At 43.0% G+C, this 19,252-nt stretch overlaps 1 protein-coding gene across 1 annotated transcript in view; it reads left to right on the plus strand.

Annotated features, from left to right (window-relative positions):
- Positions 1 to 16,337: 16,337 nt before the first annotated feature.
- LOC124131778 (Golgi integral membrane protein 4-like) overlaps positions 16,338 to 19,252 on the plus strand; it is a 69,917-nt gene continuing 67,002 nt past the window's right edge. Inside the window, exon 1 of the mRNA XM_048403553.1 lies at positions 16,338 to 16,587. Within this exon, the coding sequence (XP_048259510.1) occupies positions 16,539 to 16,587 (49 nt within the window). The 5' untranslated portion in view covers positions 16,338 to 16,538. The remainder of the gene's footprint in view (positions 16,588 to 19,252) is intronic.

Below are 19,252 nucleotides of genomic sequence, written 5' to 3' on the forward strand. Positions count from 1 at the left end.
ATTTAGATATTTTGCTCTTAAATCTTCATACACTGGACATACACATAAAAAGTGATATTCATCTTCAGTACAATCAGTTTTACAAATCCTACAAAGTCTGTGTTCTCTTGCAATACCTTCATTTGTGCCTGTTTCAATAAATAGATCAGCAGTCAAACCCAACACACTCATACTTACAAGCTATGGTATATATCTGAAATACTGTTCACAGTGATAGTAAGCACAATTCAAAATATTCACAACAAATTGCCACCTCCTTAGAAAGGAGGTCCGTCATACCTGAAGATTTTAAAAGATGGTATACTTGTGACTCTGTCTGGCGCTCGGAATAAGGGGATAAACAAAGCTCGGAGTCAGTATGTGTCTGTTGAGTACCTACCTATGTTGACCGCCTCCGTGGTCTAGTGGTAGAGCGTCGGCCCGTTGAGCTGAGCGGAAGGTCCGGGGTTCGATCCCAGACCACGTCATATCAAAAGACGTTAAAAGATGGTACTTCCTGTTACCCTGTCTGGCGCTCAGCATTAAGGGGCTAAAACAAGGACTGGTCGCCTCGGAGTCCGTATACTGTGTCTGTGTCTGTGTATTCATGTTAAACTGCGGCATGGTATCTCAGTGAGCTAGCACTATAAATCGGCATCAGTCCGGACTAGTACAAGCAGCCACACAAACACACACACGCACATGCACGTCGCTATATAAGTGCAATAATCTTGTACGCGACGTTAATCCCCATTTCACCTCACCTCACCTCACCTCACCTCACCTACCTATGTTAAACATGGCATGGTATGTCGTTGGGCTGGCAGTCAAACGCTGGCATTAGTCTTGATCGGACTTTTTTACAAGCAAGCATGCACGCATGTACAATAATCAAACACAACGTTTAACCCCCATGTCATCTCACCCCCCCAAAAAAATTATTTGACAAATTGTCTAAACAATTGTCGGTCCAATATAGAGTAGAAGTTTGTTTGTTTGTTTCTTGTTTAACGCCGCAAATACTCCAGCTACGTGACGGCGGTCTGTAAATAATCAAGTCTGGGCCAGACAATCCAGTGATTGACATCATGAGCATCTTTCCAAGCAATTGGGATCGATGACATGCATCAACCAAGTCAGTGAGCCAGACCACCCGATCCCGTTAGTCGCCTCTTACGACAAGCATGGGTTGCTGAAGACCTATTTTGATCCGGTCTTCACGGGTCTAGTGTAGAGGTACAACAATTGACACTGATATTAACACTGATTGCATTAGTTACAATTTATTATATATGTGGCATTTTTCATTTCATGCCCAACATTAGCCCGAGAGCCAAAGGCCAGAGGAGTTTAACAATAACATTCCCGTTTTATACATTTAATCACCTTTTTATCATATACCATAACATCAAATTGTAAAATGTATGTATTTGCAAATGAACGCAATACAGGTTTACCTTGCTTGGAAGACATTGTCACAGGAAAGGTAGCCGAGAAGAGGAAGATCCCTGAAGATCTTGTTGGAATAGGTCTTCAGCAAACCATGCCTGCAGTAAAAGGCGATTTTGTATCAAGAGGCGACTGACGGGATCTGGTGGTCAGGCTCGCTGACATAGTTGATGCATGTCTTCATATCCCAATTTGCGTTGATCGATGCTCATGACGCAATCACTGGAATGTCTGACCCAGACTCGACTATTTACAGACCGCCGTCATATAGCTTGAATATTGGTGAGTGCGGCGTAAAACAACAGAGAAAGAAAGAATGAGAAGACTAGCAGACGATGCGCTAAGGGACATAACTCAAATTTCTTACCCCGCGGGATCATATCGATCGCCCATTCAAAATGCATTGATGAGCCATATCGGCCCCGCAGGGGGTGCAATACGGGTCTGGTTATTACACCCCTGTGATATGACCGTCTCTATCTTGGCTCTACTGCAGATGCAAAATGCTTCATCATTGATAGGTATATGACAATCATGTTTTTCAAAGTACTGCTCAATATTTTACAGTTGAAAGTTGCATCTTAAACTAATCTCAAACTCAATACAGTAAACTATGGTTATAACGAACTCAAAGGGACCACTTATTTTAGTTCGTAATAACCGTAGTTCGTTATAAGCATATATACAACAAATGACCGGGACAAAAATATAAGTTCGTTATATCGGTCAGTTCGTTATAAGCGTGTTCGTTACAAACGTGGTTTACTGTATGCAATGTAATCATGAACAGTAAGTTTATTCAAGTATTCTATTTGGGATAATATCTTTAAAACAATTTGAGCCAGCAAATGTATTTCAGATAATGCACCAATGCTTCAATTATTCAAATTTTAGGGTTAAGTAGAGTGAGTGAGTGAGGTTTAACGCCGCTTTTAACATTATTCCAGTTATATCACGGCGTGTCAGCTTAATGTGGGAGGAAAGCCCGAAGTGATGCAGGTCTCAGACGTTTACCACTTCGGTGAAACCCACGAGCACGGGTATGGTGCTGACAAACCTAGAAACATAATTGGGGCGAACCGGGATTCGAACCCACAATCATAGGTTTCTGATGTGCCCAAGGGACGCAACTCTGCACAGCGAATCGCGGCGCCTTAGACGACTGGGCCACCCGTGCCCCCGGGTTAAGTAGAACACACAGCAGCATTTAAAAACTACTGAATAAATGTCGGCATGAAAAACATGAATATATTATGGATATGATATCTCTTTAAACATGCAGTACGAGCTATACTGGAGTAAAAGATCTGTTATGAATGATATTGCATGGGTGTGCTTTCTGGAATGGTTTTCGTCAGCTAAATAAATTTGAATACAACTACTGAATATTATTCTTAGATGAATATCTCTGTCATAAAACACTCCATGGATACATTGTAGAATGTGCAGCCAGAGAGTTGGGACGCTGGGGGAAATGGATACCCCTAGGCCTGTAACCAATGTGACCTAATTTTCGTACGAACACCAAAAATTGTTCCAAGGCACGGACTGCGATCCCAGAACCAACAGATCCTCGCAGTTCCACATTACAAACTCAAGACTTTCGGTAGACTGACGTTTAGTCCCAGAATTAAAGTTATCTTATCTAAAAATATATAATTACAAAATAATAAAATAATCCAAATGGAGCCCTGAACAATCCGTAATTTCTGGCCAAGAGCTGACTTGCCACATTATTCTAGACTTGAGTTAGACTCCTTTTTTATTTATTCGGCTACAGATCATTTACCCACACTGCCCCAGGTCTATGGAACACTCTGCCTGCAAACATCAGACTAGCTGACAATATCAACATCTTCAAGTTCAGATTAGTAACTCGCCTCTTTACTCTCCGTTACCTCAGCTGGACATTGTCCCGTGTTCATGTGTATATGTAAGCATCCTGGTGATAAGTGCGTTCAGGGCGAACCACGATCACCAGCACTGACGGTCATCGTGTGTTGTTTCACTTCCGCTGTAGAGCTGTGAGTTTATTTTAGGATATGGATTGGGCACATTATTATCATTATTATTATTTATAGATTAACATAAATAAATGCAGCAAAGAGGGTTCGGGTGATCTTGGCACAGTCAGGCTAGTTAGGCTCATCATCAGCTCAGGGCGCTTGCTCTTCACGCAGCTCAGACAGCGAATGGGACTTCTCCCAGGAAGCGCTGCCTAGTCAAACCCACACAGTACTTTTCGGAGAATGTGAAGACTCCCCAATACTGCAGCCTTCTGTATTACCCATATTGTCAGAAGGGCTGCATTCCTGTCAGCAAACCCGGGTACTCTCCCGATGTCAGTCAACAGATTGGGAGGTACCAAACTTAAAGCACCTAGAACAATGGGGAGTCGGACAACTTGGTACTCAAAAGCGTAATCCGCATATTTGCCATGTTTTCCCTGAATCATGACAATCACATTAGTTTCAAAAGGGACAGAAAATTCAATGATATAAACGATTTCATTGGATTTGTCAAGAAGGACAAGACCGGGTTTGTTGGCTTGGATAGATCTGAGGCTGTATACATGCCAATAACCCTACATTAAGAGGCTATTAACTTAATGAAGGCTTAGTCTGTCATTAAACCAAACGCAACAGGTAACATGCTCTAATAGGTTGATAAAATGCAGGGTTCGACCAAACACGTAAATACAACGTCTTTGGTTCGACCAAAACCTCAAAAACACGAAAAGTACGTCACAATCAACGGCAGAGGTGATGCATTTAGCAATTATATGACGTATCAATCTTTCGAGTCGAGGGAACTGTTACTACCTACACTACTAGGATACAGTGCTTGTTTGCAAAAAACGGAATTGTGGCAATGGTACAGAGAGTACCCTTATTTCATGACACATAAGTGAGTGAGTGAGTTGGGTTTAACGCCGCTTTTAACAGTATTCCAGTTATATCGCGGCTTAATGTGGGAGGAAAGCCCGAAGTGATGCATGTCTCAGACGTTTACCACTTCGGTGAAACCCACGAGCACGGGTATGATGCTGACAAACCTAGAAACATAATCGGAGCGAACCGGGATTCGAACCCACAATCATAGGTTTCTGGCGTGCCCAAGGGACGCAACTCTGCACAGCGAATCGCAGCGCCTTAGACGACTGGGCCACCCGTTCCCCCTCATGACACATTAACGAACACTTTAGGCTTAAAGTATCTTCAGATAATGACAGTTTGATTACTGCTTTTTACAAAATTTAAATATCGTCATTGAAACATTAAGTACGTAATTAACCATTAAGGGTAAAATAAAGCCATTGATTAATGAAGTTTTGATACAACCGGGTCCTGTTCTTTCTGTGAGTTTGCCAAGGAACAATTTCAGGAATAACATGAGAGAAATGAAGCGCCCGTAAAAGGTGATGATGTTGCCGGTACAGTTTACGTTGATCGTCAACAACCCTGCCTGTCATAAGAGGCGACAGCCGGATCGGGTGATCAGGCTCGCTGACTTAGTTGATGTGTACTATCGTATTCCAACTGCGTAGATAGATGTTCATGGTGTCAACCACAGGATAGTCTGGTCCAGACTCGATTATAGGACTATTGCTGTGTGTGACGTTAAGCAACAAACGTACCAACAAACCAAAGCCAGCGTGTGACATTTTTAAAAAAAGAAATCCTTCTCATTGAGGATTCGTGGGCAGGAGGTTCAGGATAAAGCTAGCTTTTTCCATGAGTTCGAGGTTTTACATTTTCAACCAAAACCGAGGAATGTTTTATCCAACATATGAACTATCTAAATGCAAAAGATACCAGAATAAAATATATTGCATCGGATACCTTTTAGTGAAACAATACAGTGTGTCGTAGTAAAAAAAACCCATTAGATCAAAGCGTGCGAGAGATAAACCACGTGCAGCATGCGCACAACTAAAGTCATGGCATGTACAATTTTACACCCTTTCATCACCTGCCCCGATGGCTCAGTGGGTTGTTGTTTCTTGTTTAATGCAGCACTCGGCAATATTCCAGACGGCGGTCTGTAAATAATCGTGTTTGGACTGGACAATACCGTTATTTACTTGTCAAATATCATGTGAATCTCACTGAGTCGACAGACAAAATTGACGTTTTCATGAGTGGCGCAACTTACCGACGTTACATATAACATGTAACACTGTTGCCTGCAGTCCGCCTTGATGTAACCGTAACATTGTTGACTGCAGTCCGCCGTGATATAACCGTGACATTGTTGCCTGCATGCCGCCATGATATAACCGCAACATTGTTGCCTGCATTCCACCAAGATATAACCGTGACACTGTTACCTGCATTCCGCCATGATATAACCGTAACATTGTTGCCTGCATTCCGCCATGATATAACCGTGACACTGTTACCTGCATTCCGCCATGATATAACCGTAACATTTCGCCTGCATTCCGCCATGATATAACCGTGACACTGTTACCTGCATTCCGCCATGATATAACCGTAACATTGTTGCCTGCATTCCGCCATGATATAACCGTAACAATGTTGCCTGCATTCCGCCATGATATAACCATAACAATGTTGCCTGCTTCCGCCATGATATAACCGTAACAATGTTGCCTGCATTCCGCCATGATATAACCGTGACATTGTTACCTGCAATCCGCCTTGATGTAACCGTAACATTGTTGACTGCATTCCGCCATGATATAACCGTAACATTGTTGCCTGCATTCCGCCATGATATAACCGCAACATTGTTGCCTGCATTCCACCATGATATAACTGTGACACTTTTGCCTGCATTCCGCCATGATATAACCGTAACATAAATTGTTGTATGCAGTCCGCCAATATATAACTGTGACAATGTTGCCTGCATTCCGCCATGATATAACCGTAACAATGTTGCCTGCATTCCGCCATGATATAACCGTAACATTGTTGCCTGCATTCCGCCATGATATAACCGTGACACTGTTACCTGCATTCCGCCATGATATAACCGTAACATTGTTGCCTGCATTCCGCCATGATATAACCGCAACATTGTTGCCTGCATTCCACCATGATATAACTGTGACACTGTTGCCTGCATTCCGCCATGATATAACCGTAACATAAATTGTTGTATGCAGTCCGCCAATATATAACTGTGACAATGTTGCCTGCATTCCGCCATGATATAACCGTAACAATGTTGCCTGCATTCCGCCATGATATAACCGTAACATTGTTGCCTGCATTCCGCCATGATATAACCGTGACACTGTTACCTGCATTCCGCCATGATATAACCGTAACATTGTTGCCTGCATTCCGCCATGATATAACCGCAACATTGTTGCCTGCATTCCACCATGATATAACTGTGACACTGTTGCCTGCATTCCGCCATGATATAACCATAACAATGTTGCCTGCTTCCGCCATGATATAACCGTAACAATGTTGCCTGCATTCCGCCATGATATAACCGTGACACTGTTACCTGCAATCCGCCTTGATGTAACCGTAACATTGTTGACTGCAGTCCGCCATGATATAACCGTAACATTGTTGCCTGCATTCCGCCATGATATAACCATAACAATGTTGCCTGCATTCCGCCATGATATAACCGTAACATTGTTGCCTGCATTCCGCCATGATATAACCGTAACAATGTTGCCTGCATTCCGCCATGATATAACCGTAACATTGTTGCCTGCATTCCGCCATGATATAACCGTGACACTGTTACCTGCATTCCGCCATGATATAACCGTAACATTGTTGCCTGCATTCCGCCATGATATAACCGCAACATTGTTGCCTGCATTCCACCATGATATAACTGTGACACTGTTGCCTGCATTCCGCCATGATATAACCATAACAATGTTGCCTGCTTCCGCCATGATATAACCGTAACAATGTTGCCTGCATTCCGCCATGATATAACCGTGACACTGTTACCTGCAATCCGCCTTGATGTAACCGTAACATTGTTGACTGCAGTCCGCCATGATATAACCGTAACATTGTTGCCTGCATTCCGCCATGATATAACCGTAACAATGTTGCCTGCATTCCGCCATGATATAACCGTAACATTGTTGCCTGCATTCCGCCATGATATAACCGCAACATTGTTGCCTGCATTCCACCATGATATAACTGTGACACTGTTGCCTGCATTCCGCCATGATATAACCGTAACATAAATTGTTGTATGCAGTCCGCCAATATATAACTGTGACACTGTTACCTGCATTCCGCCATGATATAACCGTATCAATGTTGCCTGCATTCCGCCATGATATAACCGTAACATTGTTGCCTGCATTCCGCCATGATCTAACCGTGACACTGTTACCTGCATTCCGCCATGATATAACCGTAACATTTCGCCTGCATTCCGCCATGATATAACCGTAACAATGTTGCCTGCATTCCGCCATGATATAACCATAACAATGTTGCCTGCTTCCGCCATGATATAACCGTAACAATGTTGCCTGCATTCCGCCATGATATAACCGTAACAATGTTGCCTGCATTCCGCCATGATATAACCATAACAATGTTGCCTGCATTCCGCCATGATATAACCGTAACAATGTTGCCTGCATTCCGCCATGATATAACCATAACAATGTTGCCTGCTTCCGCCATGATATAACCGCAACATTGTTGCCTGCATTCCGCCATGATATAACCGTAACAATGTTGCCTGCATTCCGCCATGATATAACCGTAACATTGTTGCCTGCATTCCGCCATGATATAACCGCAACATTGTTGCCTGCATTCCACCATGATATAACTGTGACACTGTTGCCTGCATTCCGCCATGATATAACCGTAACATAAATTGTTGTATGCAGTCCGCCAATATATAACTGTGACACTGTTACCTGCATTCCGCCATGATATAACCGTATCAATGTTGCCTGCATTCCGCCATGATATAACCGTAACATTGTTGCCTGCATTCCGCCATGATCTAACCGTGACACTGTTACCTGCATTCCGCCATGATATAACCGTAACATTTCGCCTGCATTCCGCCATGATATAACCGTAACAATGTTGCCTGCATTCCGCCATGATATAACCATAACAATGTTGCCTGCTTCCGCCATGATATAACCGTAACAATGTTGCCTGCATTCCGCCATGATATAACCGTGACACTGTTACCTGCAATCCGCCTTGATGTAACCGTAACATTGTTGACTGCAGTCCGCCATGATATAACCGTAACATTGTTGCCTGCATTCCGCCATGATATAACCGCAACATTGTTGCCTGCATTCCACCATGATATAACTGTGACACTGTTGCCTGCATTCCGCCATGATATAACCGTAACATAAATTGTTGTATGCAGTCCGCCAATATATAACTGTGACAATGTTGCCTGCATTCCGCCATGATATAACCGTAACATTGTTGCCTGCATTCCGCCATGATATAACCGTAACATTGTTGCCTGCAGTCCGCCATGATATACCCGTAACATTGTTGCCTGCAGTCCGCCATGATATAACCGTGACACTGTTACCTGCAGTCCGCCATGATATAACTGTGACACTGTTACCTGCAGTCCGCCATGATATAACCGTGACACTGTTGCCTGCATTCCGCCATGATATAACCGTAACATTGTTGCCTGCAGTCCGCCATGATATACCTGTAACATTGTTGCCCACACTCTGCCATGATTTATATATCTACAAAAAAAAGAACAACAATCTAAATGAAGCCCAGAAAAATAATTAATTTCTTGTCTAGAGCTGACTTGCCAAATCATTCCAGACTTGAGGTTTACTCTTCTTTAATCCGCCATGATATAGCTGTAACATTTCCATTGTTGGTAATAACAGTCCTGCCTGCTCACGTCTCAGTACTGAAACCTCCTGCTGTCCGGTAATCAGTTGGTCTACCAAGTCTGCGGTGGGCAAGATGACCTCAGCTGTCACCTTGACACTTGAGTCACCGTGATGCCGCGACAATAACAATGATAGCATCACGACTGTGTATTATTACCGGGCGACGTGGCAAGTAATGTGACGAGAACTGTGATACATATTGCATTAGACGTTCAGTCAATACGGTATAGGTGTATATTGGCGTGGTGACACACGGAGTCCGATTGGCTGAGTGCAGCTGGGGTTTCACACGGAGGTTCACACGGAGTTTCACACGGAGTTCCATTGTCGTGTTGTAGTAGAAGATTTAGAACTGGGCCAGGATGAGGCACTCGATATCGGCTGCAACATATTCTATGATACTTACTTGTTCGGTATACATTGTAATGTGTGAGTCTGGCCTGCCGCCTCTTTTACCACAAAGCACTTTTTAATGTATAGTCTGGAAGTTAATTTAAGGTACCGACGTTTACCACAATATCTGAAAAAAACTATTGGACCTGCTCCAGTCAAAGTTGATATGAGATTATTAAACAGTCATACATAACTGGATATTACATTTAAAGACAATCGGTGCATGAGTAAAAATTCTGTCTATTTAGCTATCACTATATTTCATCAACAGCCAGACCTGTGCGTCACAGGGCCATATGACACAGTTGAACCAATCAACTCAACTCGAAAGGTTGCACGGGAATCACGCACGCACGAATACTGTGTTAGCATTAGATTTCATGATGTCTCAGCGCAAGCATCTTTCCGCTGATGCGAAAAGTTTCGTTGTTAAAATATTTGACGTCGGTACCTTAAATTAACTTCCAGACTAGAATAGGGTGTCATATTTGTTCAAGGCTTTCTTTGTTGCAATAATGATTCCAGAATTTTAAAGACGACGGTGTGCGTTAAAGAAGTTCAATAATTAATACAAAATCATATCATCCATGACGAAACTAGGATGATATCAATAATAAAAAAAATATGAGGTGATTCTATCAATACAAAAATATACATGATGTTATATTTTTTAACAAAACATATAAACCATGATATGAAAATAATATACAAAATGATATTACCAATGCAGCAAAACATAATAATAACAAAAGGTACGATGAGATCATCAAAGATATGATATACATATGGTTGTAAAAAAGAAGATGCATTAAATGAAATCAGTTCCAAAACATCAATAAGTGATGGACCCAGCAGAGCCTGCGGTCCGCTCTGGTTCTATATGTGGATTGGGTTGCTGCGATGGGGGCTCCAGGCACAGATGTCCCGGGGGGATGTTCCTGTTTATCATCGCCGACTCCAGCACAAAAGACCTCAAGTGCAACGCAGCCAGCGAGCTGGTAATACGTCTCATCGCAGGCTTACAATTCAATTAGCAGTATTACCCGACACTCGGAAAGCGAGCAGATACTGCTTCAGTGAGCGGCGCGAAGGTAGTTCACGTTATTTGTCCACCTAGAGATAAATGGTTTCAAGTATTGTTTTCAAAGACACCACTCCCCGGTGCCAACGCATCACAACCCTATTGAAAGGTTGGGTATAGATAGAGCCTTGTTAACCAAACTCCAGCCACAAATACAACAGCATCGAATTTCCGTCAAATGGTGACATACCGTCATGAATGTTTGATGGGACACACCAAAGGAGTTTTTAAGGTGATACACCATCAGTAATGTTCGAGGTGAGACACCATCAGTGGTGTTCAAGGTGACACACCATCAGTAGTGTTCAAAGTGACACACCATCAGTAGTGTTCAAGGCGACACACCATCAGTAGTGTTCAAGGTGACACACCATCAGTGGTGTTGAGGGTGACACACCATGAGGGATGTTCAAGGTGACACACTATCAGTGGTGTTCAAGGTGACACACCATCAGTAGTGTTGAGGGTGACACACCATGAGGGATGTTCAAGGTGACACACTATCAGTAGTGTTCAAGGTGACACACCATCAGTAGTGTTGAGGGTGACACACCATGAGGGATGTTCAAGGTGACACACCATCAGTGGTGTTCAAGGTGACACACCATCAGTAGTGTTGAGGGTGACTTACCATGGGGGATGTTCGAGGCGACACACTATCAGGGGTGTTCAAGGTGACACACCATCAGGTGTGTTCAAGGTGACACACCATCAGGGGTGTTCGAGGCGACACACTATCAGGGGTGTTCAAGGTGACACACCATCAGGGGTTTTCGAGGCGACACACCATCAGGTGTGTTCAAGGCGACACACCATCAGTAGTGTTCAAGGCGACACACCATCAGGTGTGTTCAAGGTGACACACCATCAGGTGTGTTCGAGGTGACACACCATCAGGGGTGTTCGAGGTGACACACCATCAGGGGTGTTCGAGGCGACACACCACCAGGTGTGTTCAAGGTGACACACCATGAGTGGTGTTCGAGGTGACACACAATTTGTGGTGTTCGAGGTGACACACCTTGAGTGGTGTTCAAGGTGACACACCATCAGGGGTGTTCAAGGCGACACACAATCAGATGTGTTCAAGGCGACACACAATCAGGGGTGTACAAGGTGACACACAATCAGTGGTGTTCAAGGTGACACATCATCAGGGGTGTTCAAGGTGACACACCATCAGTGGTGTTCAATGTGACACACCATCAGTGGTGTTCAAGGTGACACACCATCAGGGGTGTTCAAGGTGACACACCATCAGGGGTTCTTCAAGGTGTCACACCATCAGGGGTGTTCGAGGTGACACATCATTAGTGGTGTTCAATGTGACACACCATCAGTGGTGTTCAAGGTGACACACCATCAGGTGGTGTTCAAGGTGACACACCATCAGGGGTGTTCAAGGTGACACATCATTAGTGGTGTTCAATGTGACACATCATCGGTGGTGTTCAAGGTGACACACCATCAGGTGGTGTTCAAGGTGACACACAATCAGTGGTGTTCAATGTGACACACCATCAGTGGTGTTCAAGGTGACACACCATCAGGGGTGTTCGAGGTGACACACCATCAGGGGTGTTCGAGGCGACACACCACCAGGTGTGTTCAAGGTGACACACCATGAGTGGTGTTCGAGGTGACACACAATTTGTGGTGTTCGAGGTGACACACCTTGAGTGGTGTTCAAGGTGACACACCATCAGGGGTGTTCAAGGCGACACACAATCAGATCTGTTCAAGGCGACACACAATCAGGGGTGTTCAAGGTGACACACAATCAGTGGTGTTCAAGGTGACACATCATCAGGGGTGTTCAAGGTGACACACCATCAGTGGTGTTCAATGTGACACACCATCAGTGGTGTTCAAGGTGACACACCATCAGGGGTGTTCAAGGTGACACACCTTCAGGGGTTCTTCAAGGTGTCACACCATCAGGGGTGTTCGAGGTGACACATCATTAGTGGTGTTCAATGTGACACACCATCAGTGGTGTTCAAGGTGACACACCATCAGGTGGTGTTCAAGGTGACACACCATCAGGGGTGTTCAAGGTGACACATCATTAGTGGTGTTCAATGTGACACATCATCGGTGGTGTTCAAGGTGACACACCATCAGGTGGTGTTCAAGGTGACACACAATCAGTGGTGTTCAATGTGACACACCATCAGTGGTGTTCAAGGTGACACACCATCAGGGGTGTTCAAGGTGACACACCTTCAGGTGTTCTTCAAGGTGACACACCATCAGGGGTGTTCGAGGTGACACACCATGAGTGGTATTCAAGGCGACACACCATCAGTAGTGTTCAAGGCGACACACCATCAGGTGTGTTCAAGGCGACACACAATCAGGGGTGTTCAAAAAGGCACACAATCAGGATGTTCAAGGTGTCACACCAGCAGGGTGTTCAATGTGACACACAAGCAGGGTGTTCAAGGTGACACACCATAAGTGGTGTTCAAGGTGACACACTATCGGGGGTTCACCTTGACCTGCCACCGACAGGTCACCGACAGGTCACCTTGCCACGCTGTGGGAGTTACATGGACCCCTGGTAACCGATCTCTAGACGTATCACCAACCTCTCGCTTCCAGTTACGTCTACACAATCTCAATATATTCGCCGTCTCTCTGGGGTTATCGATTCAAATCATATTCGACGCTCCGAAAGCATTCCCTGTCCCTCCATTGTTGATACACGTGGTTACAGTATGCGCCTGTGTACAGACTTGCGTCTCTTAGCTACCAGGATCTGATGGTCGTATGATTGATATGAAAGTCAGCTCCCATTCAATACTTCAAGTCTTGTGGACTTAACCCAGAGTGGCAAAAATCTAAGATCTAAGTGGGCGGTCGGGTAGCCTAGTGGTTAAAGCGTTCGCTCGTCACGCCAAAGACCCGGTTCGATTCCAAACATGGGTACATTGTGTGATGCCCATTTCTGGTGTCCCCCGCCGTGATATTGCTGGAATATTGCTAAAAGCGGCGTAAAACCATACTCACTCACTCACTCACTCACTCACTAAGATCTAAGTCACTGGGAGCTTTCGTGTTTCGGAAGTATTGTACATCGTACATGGTTTTACATGACTTCACATGGGTCAATATAAACATCGCAATGGTTTCACATGGGTCAATACGTACATCGCACATGGTTTCACATGACTTCACATGGGTCAATACGTACATCTCACATGGTTTCACGAGATTTCACATGGGTCAAAACGTACATCGTAATGGTTTCACATGACTTCACATGGGTCAATACGTACATCGTACATGGTTTCACGAGACTTCACATGGGTCAATACGTACATCTCACATGGTTTCACGAGACTTCACATGGGTCAAAACGTACATCGTAATGGTTTCACATGGGTCAATACGTACATCTCACATGGTTTCACGAGACTTCACATGGGTCAAAACGTACATCGCACATGGTTTCACATGACTTCACATGGGTCAATACGTACATCTCACATGGTTCCACGTGACTTCACATGGGTCAATACGTACATCGTAATGGTTTCACATGACTTCACATGGGTCAATACCTACATCGTAATGGTTTCACATGACTTCACATGTGTCAAAACGTACATCGTACATGGTTTCACATGACATCACATGGATCAATACGTACATCGTATTGGTTTCACATGACTTCACATGGGACAATACGCACATCGGACATGGTTTCACATGACTTCACATGGGTCAATACGTACATCGTAATGGTTTCACATGGTCAAAACGTACATCGTACATGGTTTCACATGGGTCAATACGTACATCGTAATGGTTTCAAATGACTTCACATGGGACAATACGTACATCGTACATGGTTTCAGATGACTTCACATGCGTCAATACGTACATTGCAAAGGTTTCACATGACTACACATGGGTCAATGCGTACATCGTAATAGTTTCACATGACTTCACATGCGTCAATACGTACATTGCAAAGGTTTCACATGACTACACATGGGTCAATACGTACATCGTAATGGTTTCACATGACTTCACATGGTCAATACGTACATCTTACATGGTTTCACATGACTTCACATGGGTCAATACCTACATCGTAATGGTTTCACATGGTCAATAAGTACATCTTACAAGGTTTCACATGACTTCACATGGGTCAATACCTACATCGCACATGGTTTCACATGGTCAATACGTACATCTTACATGGTTTCACATGACTTCACATGTGTCAATACGTACATCGTAATGGTTTCACATGGTCAATACGTACATCTTACAAGGTTTCACATGACTTCACATGGGTCAATACCTACATCGCACATGGTTTCACATGGTCAATACGTGCATCTTACATGGTTTCACATGACTTCACATGGGTCAATACGTACATCGTAATGGTTTCACATGACTTCACATGGGTCAATACGTACATCGTACATGGTTTCACATGGTTTCACATGGTCAATTCAACACAGTCAAACACTGATTTCTAGGAAGAGGCAGTAAGGTTTATGTGACGTATACATTTGATTTGAACGTCAATGATGTCGAAATTGCCAGCTGTTCACTAATATAGCTAAAGTAGGACAAGAAGTAATATACTGGCCCCAGTATCGATGTGACCTCTTCAAGCCGAGGCTAGCGTCACCGTGGCATGCTTGGTGTGTTTGGCAATAAAACAATTCCGTTGTGGATATAACATTAAAAGAATATCGCTGCCAAAACAGATTGAGTCATTAAAGTCATTACATCCCTTAGCACGTCTATCATTGGGCACAGCGCACTTGGAATAAATCATTGTTTCGCCAGAACCGTCAGTTTCGATCTTGGACGGTTCTACACGGCGGTAAATATGTCTCCGCGGAGTGGAACGAATGTTATATTTTTATCGCCATATGCATTTCCATTTGTGTCAATGAGCCGTAAAGCTGAATGAGAGTGGCTTTGTTTGTTCACCAAACATACAGATTGTTCTATGGCCCTATAACTTAGACGTGTGACATCCTGTATTGACAACCAAGGCTTGATGACTTTCCATGGCAGGAATTAAACCCAGACAGGCTGCCCCTGGCATACTATGTAATCCTGACAATGCAATATTGACCACTGGGACTAATTGATGACAGAATTGGTTGTCAGTGTTCATGTTATCAATTAGCAAACAACGCACAGCCGTGGAGATATGGGTTTAATCAATGGCAAGGCAGTCCTACAGTTGGGGGGCCGCCCAAGTCAGTGCTAACCACACCGATATTTCAACGGTTCGCAACCCCTGAATGGAAAACTAATATGAATAATAGAAATCGCATCCCTCATGCTATAGCAACGGTGTAATCGATCCATATAGTCCTGACAGACGAGTTCATTATGGCGGCGGGTACGAGAACACTAAGTCTGGTCGATAAAGCTACATTCAATGTCCGTTACCACATATGATGTCATTCAAACTTCATTCATACTCACTGGAAAATTAGCTTCAAAATCAATATCGATTTACGTGGCCATCTTGAATTAAATTAGCAATCACCATTATTGGCACCAGTCCTAAGCCCCTTTGACAATTGACTCGTCCGACCTCAGAGTCCACTGGTTGTCTTGGGATCTTCCCATCCCTCCGCCGTTAGAGCTAGGATACATAGTTGTCCATCCTCCCTACAGTGAGTATCAGACGGAGTATTTGCAGCAGCAGCAGCAGCAGCAACAGTCCACGACGTTGACTACGGGAGATATTGTACGTGGTGCCTGCTAAAGACAATGATGCGGCTGACCATTGTCCTAGCTCTCGTGTGTTTTTCACAAACCGGTGAGTTTTAAAACAAGTGTGTTCGTTTTCGAGACAACAGCAATATACCTTACATCTATGTAACCCATTGAAGGCTGTCTCCAAATGCATGAAAAATGCATGATCATACCATGTTACGTGCTCACGAAGGATGTTTCAGAGCTATGCTCTGTGACTGAAGCAATGACGGTCTTTAGTACTCCATTTTAATACAAAATGAATTCCATGCCTATCAAACCATACATTACATCGTTTCATTTGCAAGGGAAACACGTATCTAATTTCATTTCACCGCATGACTGTAATAGAAATGTTTGGTTTAATGACCATTCCACGACATTCATGACAATCGTTGCATTTTGGTCTGGCGATATTGATAGTCTCATGTGTTCAATCGTGTTTAATAACATGTCATGACTTTTATACCATTATGGCATAAGACGATGTACATGTCATGACTATATATATATATCCATCTCCAGTGATATATCCAGAGAACAAGACCCAAACGAGCACAGTGAAAGTGTAAGGCTTGTTCTGTGGCCGCAACCATTACACAATCGGATCAATAGTTACCATAGCTAATTGGCCCAAATGAGTATATTGTCCATAACAAATACAATAAGACATCCCCGTAGGGATTCCTATTCAGAATACGTCCTCTGCCCCCCCCCCCCCCCCCCCCCCCCCCCCCCCCCCCCTCCCCAAATTCGCTTGTCGTATGGAGTCTTGATGGATTGGGAGGCATCGTTCCCCGACAGCGTGGGGCGTTGCTCATGATATCAACCATTGGTTTGTTTATCCAGACCAGATTAATTACAGGCCGCTCTGATATGGCTGGAATATTTCTGAGTTTGGTGTTAAACTAAAAAATAATTTTAGCAATACAAATTTAAGAACTATTTTTGTTAGGGTAATATGACTAACCAAACAAACAAGCGACCATTAAATGAATGAATGAATGAATGAATGAATGAATGAATGAATGAATCTTTATTTGCTCCAGTCTCATCGGAGAGTCGCACAAACATACATACAGTAAACTACGGTTAAACCGAACTCAAAGGGACTACTAATTTTAGTTCGTTATAACCGTAGTTCGTTATAAGTTCATATACATCATGACTACAGCAAGTAGTCGGGACCAAAAGGTAAGTTCGTTATATCCGTCAGTTCGTTATAAGCGTGTTCGTTATAACCGTAGTTTACTGTACATATAGATACAAGTAATCAAATTACTTTGAATGATTTACATGCAGTCATAGGTTTAAGTGTAAAAGTAATCAGTATAAACTTAATAATTTAGACGAGGAGACAGCTCAGTTATATGTACAGGGTGCACTTTGGATTTCACGTTGTCATTGCTTTTAAAACAATTGAGAAGTTAGCCAATGTTTCGAGTTACAAGTTCTTAATTATGGTCGTGCTTCTAGATTACAGTGTCTACACACTCGCCGTCTTCTACTCGCATATACTGTTCTATGCTGAGAATGTCAAAACGATTTTCCCACGGTTTATTTCATTGTCATATGCTGACAACCCAGGAGATGATGATGTACAGTGTCCAGAGCTTCTTTATCACACAGAGGCATTTACCAGTAATAACAGGTTGTATACCAAGTCTCATCAGTGTAAACACTGACTGCGGATGAATGAGGAATAACATACATATATTCCATGATCTGCGTGGTTTTAGCTTGGCATGTATTCTAGTGTATCTTGTAATTCTTGTTAACCAAACGTTATTATATTGTATCCAATAACCAAACGTTATAATATTGTATCCTCTAACCAAACGTTATTACATTGTATCCTCTAACCAAACGTTATTATATTGTATCCTCTAACCAAACGTTATTACATTGCATCCTCTAACCAAACGTTATTACATTTTATCCTCTAACTAAACGTTATTACACTTGATCCTCTAACCAAACGTTATTATATTGTATCATCTAACCAAACGTTATTACATTGTATCATCTAACCAAACGTTATTACATTGTATCCTCTAACCAAACGTTATTCAATTGTATCCTCTAACCAAACGTTATTACATTGTACCCTCTAACCAAACGTTATTTCAGTTTATCCTCTAACCACACGTTTTTGCAATTTACCCTCTAACCAAACATTAATGTTTATTACCTTGTATCCTGTAACCAACCATTAACAGCTATAGTCGGAATCGTACAATCGACTCTGTTTTTCGCAGAGATTTCCTATGAATATGGAAAGGGTTTTGTCGCTTTTATTTACACATACCCAAATGACAATGGACTTTATATGTCCTGGAAGTGTTTGATCTATGATATAACTTGATGTGATCTATCATAATCAACTCTCTACAGTTCTTGTCATAAATCGGGTTTAATATAGAAATAATTTGATTGCACACTGGGGCTAAAAAGGACTCCAGCAACCAAGAGCAAAACTGACTGATGAGGTCTCGTTCGTCATGTGACATTATATTTTCTGAAAGTCGGAAACTAGTTTTTTTTATTTATGGTATTCACTTTAGGTTTTACATATGTAACAAATGATATTCAACATATGAGCAATATGTTCACACACGAGATCCAGCCCCGAGCTCAGTTGTCTGCCTAAAGTCACGTACGAGTAAACTTGGTTTGCTTTACCAGGGAAAACAGTGTATTTTCTTGTCAATAGGAACGAGTTTACTGTT

This window comes from Haliotis rufescens, unplaced genomic scaffold (assembly GCF_023055435.1).
Source record: "Haliotis rufescens isolate VD_foot unplaced genomic scaffold, xgHalRufe1.0.p SCAF_3, whole genome shotgun sequence".
NCBI classification, from domain to species: domain Eukaryota; kingdom Metazoa; phylum Mollusca; class Gastropoda; order Lepetellida; family Haliotidae; genus Haliotis; species Haliotis rufescens.